This window comes from Strigops habroptila, chromosome 9 (genome assembly GCF_004027225.2).
Source record: "Strigops habroptila isolate Jane chromosome 9, bStrHab1.2.pri, whole genome shotgun sequence".
Classification (NCBI taxonomy): Eukaryota; Metazoa; Chordata; class Aves; order Psittaciformes; family Psittacidae; genus Strigops; species Strigops habroptila.
In genome coordinates this window covers 36,491,701-36,503,987 of record NC_044285.2, presented here as the reverse complement: position 1 = coordinate 36,503,987, position 12,287 = coordinate 36,491,701, and the positions used below count along the sequence as shown (strand labels likewise).

Sequence of the window (12,287 nt, the reverse complement as noted above, 5' to 3'; positions counted from 1 at the left end):
GTACCTTGGAGAACTCATGGTACTTGTTGTCAGAGTATAGTTATGGCTCTGGAGAAGAGGGCTTCATATGAGTCTTATTAAAGCTGGAATGAGCCATAAGGAATAACTTAGTTACAGGATTTGATTTTGGTCAGGGTACTAGAACACACATTGTAGATCAGTGATTGTTTCTGTTACAATTTTTCTCTCTTGATTTTTATAGTCAATGTTTTGAAATTATTTCCTATAAACATGAATCTTGGATTCCTCCTTTAGTTACCGTCACAGGCGCACGGAACAAGAAGAAGATGAAGAGCTGTTGTCAGAGAGTCGAAAAACATCTAATGTGTGTATTCGATTTGAGGAGTCTCCTTCATGTAAGTGTTGTATTGACAGCTTTCTGATTGCTTTCGTGTAATTAAAATCTGAGCAGATTGTAATTAAAAATTGCTACTTAGTATTTCTCTACTTAGAGGAATCTTGCATTTACAGATGTGAAAGGAGGAACACTAAGAGATTATCAGGTTAGAGGTTTGAACTGGATGATCTCATTGTACGAAAATGGTGTTAATGGCATTCTGGCAGATGAAATGGTAAGCAGTAATCTTTTGGAATTTTTGTAGTAATTGTTGAGCAAAAGTCAACATTAAAATGCCTATAGTATTCAAACTACACCCAGTAGTATGCATCATTCTACAACAGATTTTTCACAACTGGAATTGTAGTGCAGTGAAAGAAATTGTATTGCAAGAATTTGCTGTGTAGTTTGCTTTCAACAGCTTAGGTGGCAGAATTAGATAATAGGAAAATTGTTTGAAACTATCTCTGTGTGGTGTTTCAGCATGCTTTTTTCCCCCTCTTCTTTATCAATGCAGGGTCTTGGTAAGACTCTGCAAACAATAGCATTATTAGGCTATCTGAAGCATTACCGAAACATTCCTGGGCCACACATGGTCCTCGTTCCAAAATCAACTTTGCACAATTGGATGAATGAATTCAAACGCTGGGTTCCATCGTTACGTGCTGTTTGCCTTATTGGAGATAAAGATGCCAGAGTAAGTGCTCTACATTTCAAAGATATTCGTCAAAAAATAGTATTTGGCTATGCAGAATTCTGCCTGAGCTACTTAATTACAGTATTTCTTAGTGATCTTTATTAGCATTGAAAATACAAAATGTTATGCTTGCAACTGAGGAAAAAATGGGGGGGAATGAGCGAGCGGCTGTGTGGTTTTGAGGTACCAGCTGGGCTTAAACCATGACAGTAGGGAAAATAATAGGCTGGGATCAAAGGAAGCTGTTTGACCTCTTTTTCTGTTGTCTTCCTCTTTGATTTTTGCACCTATTTTTTTTTCTCTTCTTTATTCACATTGTGACAGTGTTTATTAATTTTGTAAATCAGTGCATAGTATTGTGCAGCTTTATTGGGTAGCTCTTCAAGGCTGCAGACCTGAACAGTTCTGTCAGTCCTACTTGCTGGAGTGATCCATGTACCCTGCTAAGTAAGTTCTAGGAGACCTGCATGTGTGGCTTTTCCGTAAGGTGATATTCTTTCATGTAAAAGGATTTATATGCTTAGGTATGTATCCCTTACAAAATAGAGATGGGACAGAGGAGGGAGATCTTTTATAAAGAGCAGAGATGGGAGTGGGCTACATGAATTGTTTTGAAACTTTTTGTGGATCATATCTTTGGACTAGTGAGTTTAGTGGGTTTTTCCCTGTTGGTAGTGTGTACTGTATTTAAGTTACAGAAAAAAATATGCTGAAGAGTAAATACTAAATTTTGAATAGGAGAAAATAAGTGTTTTGTAACCCCAGCTGACGCTCTGTCTTTGCCTTAAAGTACAAAGGATTGAAGGCTTTTGTTACAGTAACTTTCAGTTACTGAAAAGGTGTTTCAGAGTCATCCTCTGTGTGCTAGCTAAGTGAACTAGTAATGTTGGTAGAAATCGGATTCACTGAATTTCATATAAGTTGTTCATATTTATAAATGTTTATTAATTCAGTTGTTCTGCTTTAGGCTGCTTTTATCCGTGATGTTATGATGCCTGGTGAATGGGATGTTTGTGTTACATCATATGAAATGGTAATTAAAGAGAAATCAGTCTTCAAAAAATTTAACTGGAGGTACCTGGTAATTGATGAAGCCCACAGAATAAAGAATGAGAAGTCGAAGGTAAGTTCAGAGTTATTTGATATGTTGAAGATAGTTTGACACAAAAGTTTCCATCTGATCTGAGCAGGTTTTGTTAGGTGTGGGGTTTCTTCAAATGTAAGTGGTAAGCTATTGGTGGTAAATATAAATTTTCTAGGTAGCTCACTGTCTTTAAATTTAGCTGACGTTTCAAGTTTCAGAAACTGATGAAAATTAGTTATGCTTAAAAGGTACATGATGATGATGATAACTATTTGTTGTATTTCTAGCTGTCAGAGATCGTACGTGAGTTCAAGACAACAAATCGATTGCTGCTTACAGGAACTCCTTTACAGAATAACCTCCACGAACTGTGGGCATTACTCAATTTTCTTTTACCTGATGTCTTCAATTCTGCAGATGTAAGTTGAGGTTTGGAAATACAGTTCCGTTCTTGTTATTTTGATTCCCAGGCTGCTATCTGCAGAAAAGAAAAAAGCCTTGTAAGAGATGTGATGTGGAAGACCTGGATTCAGTAGAAGCTCTGTGGCTTACCTAACTGTAGACTGCTTTTTTGCTCTACGTAGTTAAAACAGTGCATTCTGTTAGTGCCGATAAGGTCTCACACGAGTAATAGCAAATGTAATACTTTGCATAATTCTTGAACTATTTAAAGTGGAGCAGAATTTGGGAAGGCAATGCAGAATGAAGAATATGAAGTGTCCAAATACGTATAAGCCTTTTTTTCATTTAGAATTCAAGTAATCTTTCTTCGCTTTTACCGTTAATGTTTCCTTGTACTGCTTGCTTCTGTTGGTTTTGCTCTGTCCATCTCCTTTTTTTTAAGGATTCTGGTTTCCTTTTTTTTACCTTCTTGCCACATCATTACATAAGTACTAGTGAGAAGAACTAGTGAGAAGACACTGCAGTGATAAGTATGGAAAACCATTGTAAATTAAGCAGGGTAGTAGTATTTTGTCTGTGGAGTTACTCAGCTGACTTGAAAGTTACAGCCTGATGGGGAGCGAGCTGGCACAGAATTGCAGTCTAATTTTTCTTTCAGTTGTAGAAGTCATTTGTCTTGAGATTGACACCACTCTCAGCTGGAGTGAGAGAAAGTCAATATGTGTCTGTTGAAACTACAGATGATAAACTGTTCATACCAATTGTGCTGTTTCTCACTACAGGATTTTGACTCATGGTTCGACACTAAAAATTGTCTTGGTGATCAGAAACTTGTAGAAAGACTTCATGCTGTAAGTAATTAAAGCTGTAATCACATGTCGTCATTAGCATACACAGTGTAAAAAAACCCTCAACAGATTATTTCTCCCTTCATCTCCAAGTTAAGAAGACGAATGTGAAGGTATTTAGTTACAGAAATGCCTGGCAGAATTTCATGAATTAAATATTGGAATTCACTATTATAGATGCTTTTTGTGACATTGCGTATGTTACAAAACGTGTTTTGTAACATTTGTTTGAAGCAGACAAAATCTGTACTTAAAATGTGAAAATGAAGAATTTTGACATCTTTTTGAAACCATTTATTACTGAGAACAGTATGCTGATACACATGTCATACTAGCCTGAAAAAAGGCATGCCTTTACCTTCGTTTTACTGTGCGTGAGATAAGGCATTTTTCCTCATACAGTAGCAAAACCAAATCAGATGGAAATACAACATACATGGCTTACTTTGAAATGTGAATTTTGTATGTGCTGCTGATGAAAATGAAGCAGCTCATGTTAAAAGGTAATAAATAGATTTTATAAGCTCATGGGTTTGGCCCTTTCTTAGGATGAATATGGCACTCATTATGTAGCATTACTTACGTGTGAGCTAAGCCTATTTGTGGACAGCTTTATTTTGCAGACTTCAGCAGAATTTTTCTGAAGGAGTCACCATGACAGACAGTTGCTGATTAGTTCTGAATAAATATCAGATAACTGAGTCTGTTGATTTTGTATTTGAGGCAATCACTTTTGTAAATTTATCAGTGGAAAACCTCTTAATTTATGTAGGTTTTGAAGCCATTTTTGTTACGTCGCATAAAAGCTGAAGTAGAAAAGAGTTTGCCTCCGAAGAAGGAAGTAAAAATTTATCTTGGGCTCAGCAAAATGCAGAGGGAATGGTGAGTTATTTACATCTTACAAAGTAAGATTGTTTTCTGTGAAAGAACACTACAGCTTTTGACACTGACTTTTTTTTTTTTTTTTTTCTCCTTTTAGTTGCATGTTAAGACAGTCAGATGGAGAAGCCTATTTATAGGTGTCTTTGGGGCTTCTTTTTAAAGATGCACGAGTTACGAAGCGCTCAGGAAGGGTAATGAAAGGGGTTGGGAGGAAGAAAGCAGGAACTTCTTTTCTTTCCTTAATTTAATTTGAAAGCACATGTACCTACTAAGTTTCCTCCATTGTTCCAAGTATGTATGCACCAGTAAAGTAAAAGTCTGACTTGAAATTAAAATAGAATCTTGAGGAGCCACAAACCCAGAAGAGATGTGAGAAAAGGAGCCAGGTCGGTTTAGCAGTTTCAGTCAAATGATATCTTTAATCTACTTCATAGTCCTAAAATGGAAGCATAAGATAACATAGTAAATGACAGACCATTGTCATTCACAGACAAATTGTCTTTCATGTGTATACATTATAAATCCTTATTATTGGTCACATTTTTTTCACCAAGTTTCATAATAATATAGCTCGTTATTATATAAACAGAGTGAACTCCCACATCCAGAAATAAGTAATTGAGTTATTGCAGGGTTTTATTCATGTTTTAAATACCAAATACAAACTGAGAGTTGTTCAAAATTGCCTGTAAAACTTCAGGTATACAAGGATCCTGATGAAAGATATTGATATCCTGAATTCAGCTGGGAAAATGGATAAGATGCGTCTGCTGAATATTCTGATGCAGCTGCGGAAATGCTGTAACCATCCTTACCTGTTTGATGGTGCTGAGCCGGGCCCTCCTTACACCACTGACACGCATCTCATCACTAACAGTGGTAAAATGTTGGTTCTGGATAAACTGCTAGCAAAACTCAGAGAGCAAGGTGAGTACCATTTATGAACAGCAGTGATCTGAATGCTTGTTGTAAGTAAAACTACCTTTTAAAAATTACATAGACTCATTCTTACCGGTCCTCCAGGGAATGCATTTGTTACTGTCAGTGAGTTTCTTATTGAAAATCATTTTTCTGTAGATCTTAACACAGGGAGTGAAGGAAGTCTTACAGAAATGATGAGGAAGTCTAATAATATGGAGAAGCAGAAGGAAAGGAAGAGCAGAGTCTCCCTTCTGCTGTCTTTAAGAAAATTGCTGATGAGAGGATTAGTTTGTGCACATCAGTTGTCAGTTAATTATCTTACCATGGCTTTTAGTATTCTTGTTTATTCAGCTGTGTTTTTCTTCTGTATTATCAAATAACCTGTCTTGAGGAGAAGTCAAATCAATACCAGAAAAGTAACTTTCCAGAAAAAAGACTTATTTGAGTAAGTTAGACATAGTATAGAATATTTCACATAAATTCTTACTCATGCCATATGGTAGGCTCTGTGATAAGATTAACGTGAAAACATAAACCAATAATAAAACCTTCTGTATTGCTCTGTCAGGTTCCAGAGTTCTACTTTTTAGCCAGATGACTCGCCTGCTGGATATTTTGGAAGACTATTGCATGTGGCGTGGCTATGAGTACTGCCGGCTGGATGGACAGACGCCACATGAAGAAAGAGAGGTGAGAAAGTTGTATATAAACAAGAAATGTCTTTGCATTATGTGTTAGGTTATTAAGAAGTTATTTACATATATATAAGTAGCTACCTCATTGTTCAAAGTAAAACAAAAATGCTGCAATTTAGAAAGGCTGCTATGGGTATGTTTTTATTAACCAAAGTGCACAGTAAAATAGGCTTCATTTGTTTCTTAGCTAAATGAAAAATGTAATTTTGTGGACTTAGAATGGATTTTTCCATCTGTGCAAACTTACAGTTTCTTACTTCTATAAAAAACTGGTTTTGGTATGAAAATTCTATAGACTTCAAAAAAAATGTCATTGAAAAGCCACCAGCATATTGGAAGCTTGTTTGAAAACTCTGCTTTAATGATGCTTTTTCTTTTCTTTAGGAAGCAATAGACACATTTAATGCTCCCAACAGCAGTAAATTCATTTTCATGCTGAGTACCAGAGCTGGAGGTCTTGGAATTAATTTGGCAACTGCTGATGTAGTTATTCTCTATGACTCAGATTGGAATCCTCAAGTAGATCTGCAAGCCATGGTGAGTTAACTCCATAACATGCATTTGTTTAACGTTGTTGTTGTTCTATCTTATGTGTTTGCAGAACTTGCATTTTTATTGTTCTTTTTGTATTAACTACCAAGAAACTAAGGAATTGAATAAAAAGAGTATGAACAGAATTGTGAAAGAAACTGTAGATTTTTCTCTGTAAATGTGTCTTTATTCTCATAATTGAATAAGATTACTTTGTCAAAATGCTGTATCAATATTATTTAGCCATAGAATTACTCTTAATTTTGCCTTTCCAGGAGGCAACAGTGAACAAAGAACAGAGGGCTGTTAATAATAGCAAAGAATTGAAAGCATGCAGCTTTTTATTCCTCCCTTTTGGGAAGCTTATGCTTTTGCAACCCACCTTGTTTCTGCATAAATGTAAAATCATTTGGTGGTGATACCAGGGAAAAAGTCCCACCTTATCTTTGGGTTACTCATACTAAAATCTATTTGAGTGCTGAATATCAAAAAATCAAGTCTATAATTTTTCATGTGGAATAATATCACATCATCATTCTTGCATGATTGGGAGTTGGGATATTTGTTTTGTTGTTGTGGGTGGTTTTCCTTTTTTTTTTTTTTTTTGGTTGTTTTAATGCACTTAAACACATCAAGTATTTACTGTGAATAACTCATCCTTTTGATATGCATGCTGACTACCAATAGTAGACCAACTTCCTGGAGACTGATGAGTGTGATTCGTGAGCTTTAGTAGGATTTTCAGGAAGAAATTAACATTACGCAGGACAGTAAAAGATTTAATGACATGAGTCATAAAGCACAGTCAGAAAATCCTGGTACCAACAAGCTTGAAGGCCAGTTGTTTAGCTTTTTTATTTAAGAGGACAAAATAATATTCATGTTTTCCAGAGAGAATAAACACAAGTTTTGTTACAAATAAATATAGTATGTCCATCATATGACTTCATTCGCTGTGTACCTGTACTGTGTGAACTGTGTATTGATGCTTCACTGTAATTAGCCTGGGACAACTACAGTATTGAAGCTGTGGCTGCATGGACTTTGCCCATGGAATTAATATGCTCAAGCTAGGGATGCGGAAGTTTCAATACTTACTTCAAGTGGGAGAGTGAGTCTGGAAGCAGGACAGATGTGTTTATATATATATACTGTTGTATTTCCACTTTCCAGCTGCAGTCTAGACAGACATTCAATTATGTTCGTTTACAATAAGGCACATGTGTTTATTACTATTGAATGACCCAAATTTAAAAGGTGTAATAGCCAGATATAAGTAAATATTACTATACTGGTTTTACATTTTTGTATACTCTTGAATAAGCAAGGAACCAAGAAATCTATGCTAGTTTCAGTCTGCTGTTTCTGCAAGCTAACTGTCTATTGCTTGTGAGTTTTTGTTGCTGAACACTCATTGATTTATGTTTGTTAGGATCGTGCGCATCGTATTGGTCAAAAGAAACCAGTACGGGTGTTTCGACTAATCACTGATAATACTGTTGAAGAGAGGATTGTAGAAAGAGCTGAAATAAAACTGAGGCTGGACTCTATAGTTATACAACAAGGTATCAACTGCTATATATGTTTGTCTGCAACACAATTGTTCAGTCCCTTAAAGTATGGGTTAACTAACTGTACAAATGTACAGTATGAGAGAAAGCAGGCCTTGTGTATAATAGCAGTACACTAAATCAACCAAAGAAACTATAATGTGTAAGTTACTCACTTGTTCAGCTGAAAATTTTGAAAAAAATATGTTTTCCTAAATAACATGGGCATAGACTTATACTAAGACTAAATGAGGAAAGCAAACGACAGCTGAATAGATGATACTTGGGATATGCTAAAAAGCTAAAAAAGACAAAAAGATTTTGTTTATGACAGCTAAAAATAATTATACAGATGTGCTTCTTACCACATATGAATTTATTGAACAGAAAAGCTGCTTTGTGTGTCTTTGTTTAGAAGGTCTTGGAAAAATAGTTTGACAAAAACTAGGGTTCTCAAGCTAAGTTTTGAAGGTTGGTTGTATTTCCGAAAAGGTGGGCTATAGTAAGGATGATGGTCAGAATATTGATGGTCATTGAAGAGATGAGAAGTGAATTTTTGGGACAGAAATTAGAATTTTGGGAAAAATATTCAGAGATTTGGGTTGTAATCAGTGAAGTGAGTGTAGTAGTTCTTAATGGTTATTACAGAATACTGTGTCACTTTTCAACTTGAAATAAGGTTTTGATCTTAAAGGTTCAGCTAACCTTGTAAGAATAAAGTCTTAAACATATAAAATTTGGATTGTCTGAGTGTGAAACATCCTTAGTTATGTCTTGATCTAAAGTTTTGGTGTTTTGTTTGGGGTTTTTTTTTGTTTTGTTTTGTGTGTGTGGGGGGGGTTTTTTGTTGGTTGTTTTTTCTTTTCCCCTCAAGTCCCTGATTTCTGTTTATTTTCAGCTGAAGTGAGATTAAATTTTTTTTTTTCCTGTATGGTTCTTCTGTTTTTCCTTTCTTGTTCTGCCAGTGAACTAAAAAAATCTACTGCTTGCATGATCCTGCTCGAACTCTTGTATTATAACTTTCAACATGTTTCTTCTAATTTTAGGAAGGCTCATAGACCAGCAATCCAACAAACTGGCAAAAGATGAAATGCTGCAGATGATCCGGCATGGAGCCACGCATGTGTTTGCTTCCAAAGATAGTGAGCTGACAGAAGAAGATATAACCACTATTTTAGAAAGAGGTGAAAAGAAGGTTAGAGAACAGTTTCATACGGAATTTGAAGAGTGTCAAACATTAAATACATATGTGCACAAAATAGAAATTAAATCTGGTTATGTAAATCTATTTTATGCCCAATTATTACTTTACTATTTGTATATATTTTACAGCTTATGAAAATTTTGAAGAGTAGAATTAGTGAGTTGTAATTATTTCCAAAGTTTAGACTGGGTGAACTGTATCGTAAGCGCTGTTTGTTTTGTGGTCTTTAAAAAAGATGTTCATTTTATGTTAGCAATTCTAATAGGCACAAAACCTTTATGGAACTTTATTAGGGAATAGGTAGCTCTATGGAAAAACAAACTATCATTTCAGTTCCAAGGAGTTGGGCATGAATTTAATTTAAATGTAAAAGTTAAATGATGCAGTTGTAGGGCTACATTCCTGCATAATAAGTTTAGTTTAATGGAAAGTCTTGGAGTCAAATTGTTCAAAATTGAAAAGCATATGGGTGTCTCTTGTTACAAGAGAAATGTAAGTAAAAGTTTGAATTGGAAAAAGGCACTGAGAGTGTTCTAATAATGATGAAAGCCAATTTTTTCAGAAGAGATTAGCTTGAGTGAGCCTAAAAGTATCTTCCTGTACTTCCAGACAGCTGAAATGAATGAACGATTGCAGAAAATGGGGGAGAGCTCCTTACGAAATTTCACTATGGACACAGAGATGAGTTTATACAACTTTGAAGGTGAAGATTATAGAGAAAAACAAAAGGTAATTTTTTCTCAAAGTCTTTTAAGATGAGTTTAGAGTCTACCATAAAGGCTGTACTAGAAATGTTATGGCTCTAAAGGTTAGAGCTACTGAAAAATTCACTCAGCTCTGCAGAAGCATCAATATTCTGAATTTTTGTTAAATTAGCTTTCAGCCCTGCTGTTTTTCTTCACAAATTTTATCCTTTCTGCAGCAAAAATACTATGTTGCATCCTGCTGTACTGCAGCAGTCAGTATTATTTTAGTGCCATGTAACAGAGAGGAAAAAACAGGCCAGATGATGATTTTATATATGGAACTTGGATTTAAGTCTTTTTTTGTGGTGAAGGTTTTAGCCATAAGCATTAATGTGAACTTGTTTGTACAATGATTTACCTAATTCTAGGAGGATCATCCAAAGAAAGAGGTATTATTCAGCGTCCCATAATGTCACCACTGTATATCTCTGTTTTGTATGAGACTTATAGCCAAGATATCCTGAAGGTCTTGTCTGGAATCAGATATGTGAACTCTTATCTGTTAACTACAGAATGCCCTTGTAACCCAGGTTTCTTATCAATTTTGAAGAAACATTTAGAAAATAAAATATGTAATGAGAACATAGTGGAGTATATGCATATGTAAGATTCTGTTGTTGTGTTGATGGTATCATTACAAGAAGCCAGCTAAATACAGCATAGTCTTGAAATAGACTTTAGTAACTTTATTCAAGTAATTTAGTAAAGATTAATTTCCTGTTAATGTTGTTTTGTTGCTTGTGAGTTTTTTGCCAATGTTATATAGTCTCTGTAGAGGTTATTCGTTGTGCTCTTTAGAGAAGAAGGAAATAATTTATATTGCAAGATACAGAATTCAGAGCCCAAGTTCCCAGTCCTTCCGTTATGTTTTGGTAGATGGAATTGTAACTTTACTCAAGTGTCTGAAGTAAGTAGAATACTGTGAAAGGATTCAGCCATGCCACTGCACTGCCTTACTTGTATATAGTCTTTAGTACGTATTATAATCAGCTATAATTGCTGGCTTATTTTTGAGCTGTTACAGTATCCAAATTGAGCACAACGATTAGATTTGCTGTGCAAAAATGTTCCTGTTTTGTAGTGCCACATTGGTCATTATTTTTGTGACTTTAGGAAAGCATACAGTTTCTTTAACTTTTTATTCTATTCTGCATCTAGCTGAGCATGATGGAATGGATAGAGCCTCCCAAACGAGAACGCAAAGCTAATTATGCAGTCGATGCTTATTTCAGAGAAGCCCTACGTGTCAGCGAGCCCAAAGTCCCAAAGGTAAGAAGCTGGCAAGTACAGACAGCGTTTTATATTGTTTTTCTGCTCTTCTCTCCCATGTTGCATCCCCAGCCTTCACCCTATGCTGGTAATAAAATACATGTATTTACAAAGGGATAGGTTGTCGCTGCTGCTGAATTATGGCAGTTTAATTGCACAGAAATCAAGCGTATATATTATTAATGTATCTGTGTATTTTTTAAGGCTCCACGACCTCCAAAACAACCAAATATTCAGGATTTCCAGTTTTTCCCACCACGGTTATTTGAACTTCTGGAAAAAGAAATTCTGTATTATCGTAAGACTATAGGATATAAGGTAATGCTTTTGGTTTGTTTTTTTTTCCTCTTCAAATTAGTGAAATGTATTTGTATTATTCTTTACGGATTTACTGCAACCCTGACAGTAGCTAAAGGAATAAATGAGACAGCAGCTGAAAAATATGTATTATTCTGGTCTTATTTTTTTGCAAAGTGCTTCTCATTGTGAACGAAATAGCTTAAAACCCCCATTCTCCTGTTTCTGTTCCACAGTGGAACAGAAAAAGTAATCTGCAATTCCTTCCTTCATTAAAAACTTCTTATCTGTGTGGCTTTGTGTTTTGTGGTGGTTTCCTGCCAATAAAATAGAGTAGAAAAAATACAGTTCTGATACTTCATATACGTCTCCTCAAAACCAAAAGTCATCTGAGGGGAAAAATTATTTTTGGCAAATATAAGATCGCTTTCCAGGATATGATTTTTTTCTTTTTTTTGTGAGAGCTTTTGTATATCTTGTGCAGAAAGGCAGAAAGTAACTTAAGGTAATATTGGAGTTGACTTTATGTTGATATGAAGGTAAGTAAAGTGACATCAATTTTCCTTGCATTTTGCTGCAATATAAAATGTTTGAAGGTGTGGAGAAGTCTGAATGTATTACTACTACAAAAAGAAAATCAGACAACAGACTTACCTTATTTTTCTTTTCCTGTTATGCCTTAGCTAAATTTCTCCTGCTTCCCTGCTGGCATACTGGACAAGCACTGAACCCAGATTCTGTTTTGATGTTGCTTTTCATTACTTGTGCCAGTATTGGCTGAGTAAATCAAATGGATCCCCTGCTTCCAGTAACTTACTTCGAAA

The 12,287-nt window shown here is 35.3% G+C and overlaps 1 protein-coding gene across 2 annotated transcripts in view; it reads left to right on the top strand.

Moving 5' to 3' along the window:
• The window catches only part of SMARCA1 (SWI/SNF related, matrix associated, actin dependent regulator of chromatin, subfamily a, member 1), a 34,371-nt gene that overhangs the window by 7,725 nt on the left and 14,359 nt on the right, over positions 1-12,287 (top strand). For both annotated transcript variants that reach the window (XM_030497148.1, XM_030497149.1), the window contains exons 4-18: positions 256-356; positions 472-572; positions 855-1,034; positions 2,002-2,157; positions 2,406-2,537; positions 3,303-3,371; positions 4,141-4,250; positions 4,951-5,177; positions 5,740-5,861; positions 6,251-6,403; positions 7,830-7,962; positions 8,994-9,142; positions 9,761-9,880; positions 11,056-11,166; positions 11,371-11,484. In XM_030497148.1, the coding sequence (XP_030353008.1) occupies positions 256-356; positions 472-572; positions 855-1,034; positions 2,002-2,157; positions 2,406-2,537; positions 3,303-3,371; positions 4,141-4,250; positions 4,951-5,177; positions 5,740-5,861; positions 6,251-6,403; positions 7,830-7,962; positions 8,994-9,142; positions 9,761-9,880; positions 11,056-11,166; positions 11,371-11,484 (1,978 nt within the window). The remainder of the gene's footprint in view (positions 1-255; positions 357-471; positions 573-854; positions 1,035-2,001; positions 2,158-2,405; positions 2,538-3,302; positions 3,372-4,140; positions 4,251-4,950; positions 5,178-5,739; positions 5,862-6,250; positions 6,404-7,829; positions 7,963-8,993; positions 9,143-9,760; positions 9,881-11,055; positions 11,167-11,370; positions 11,485-12,287) is intronic.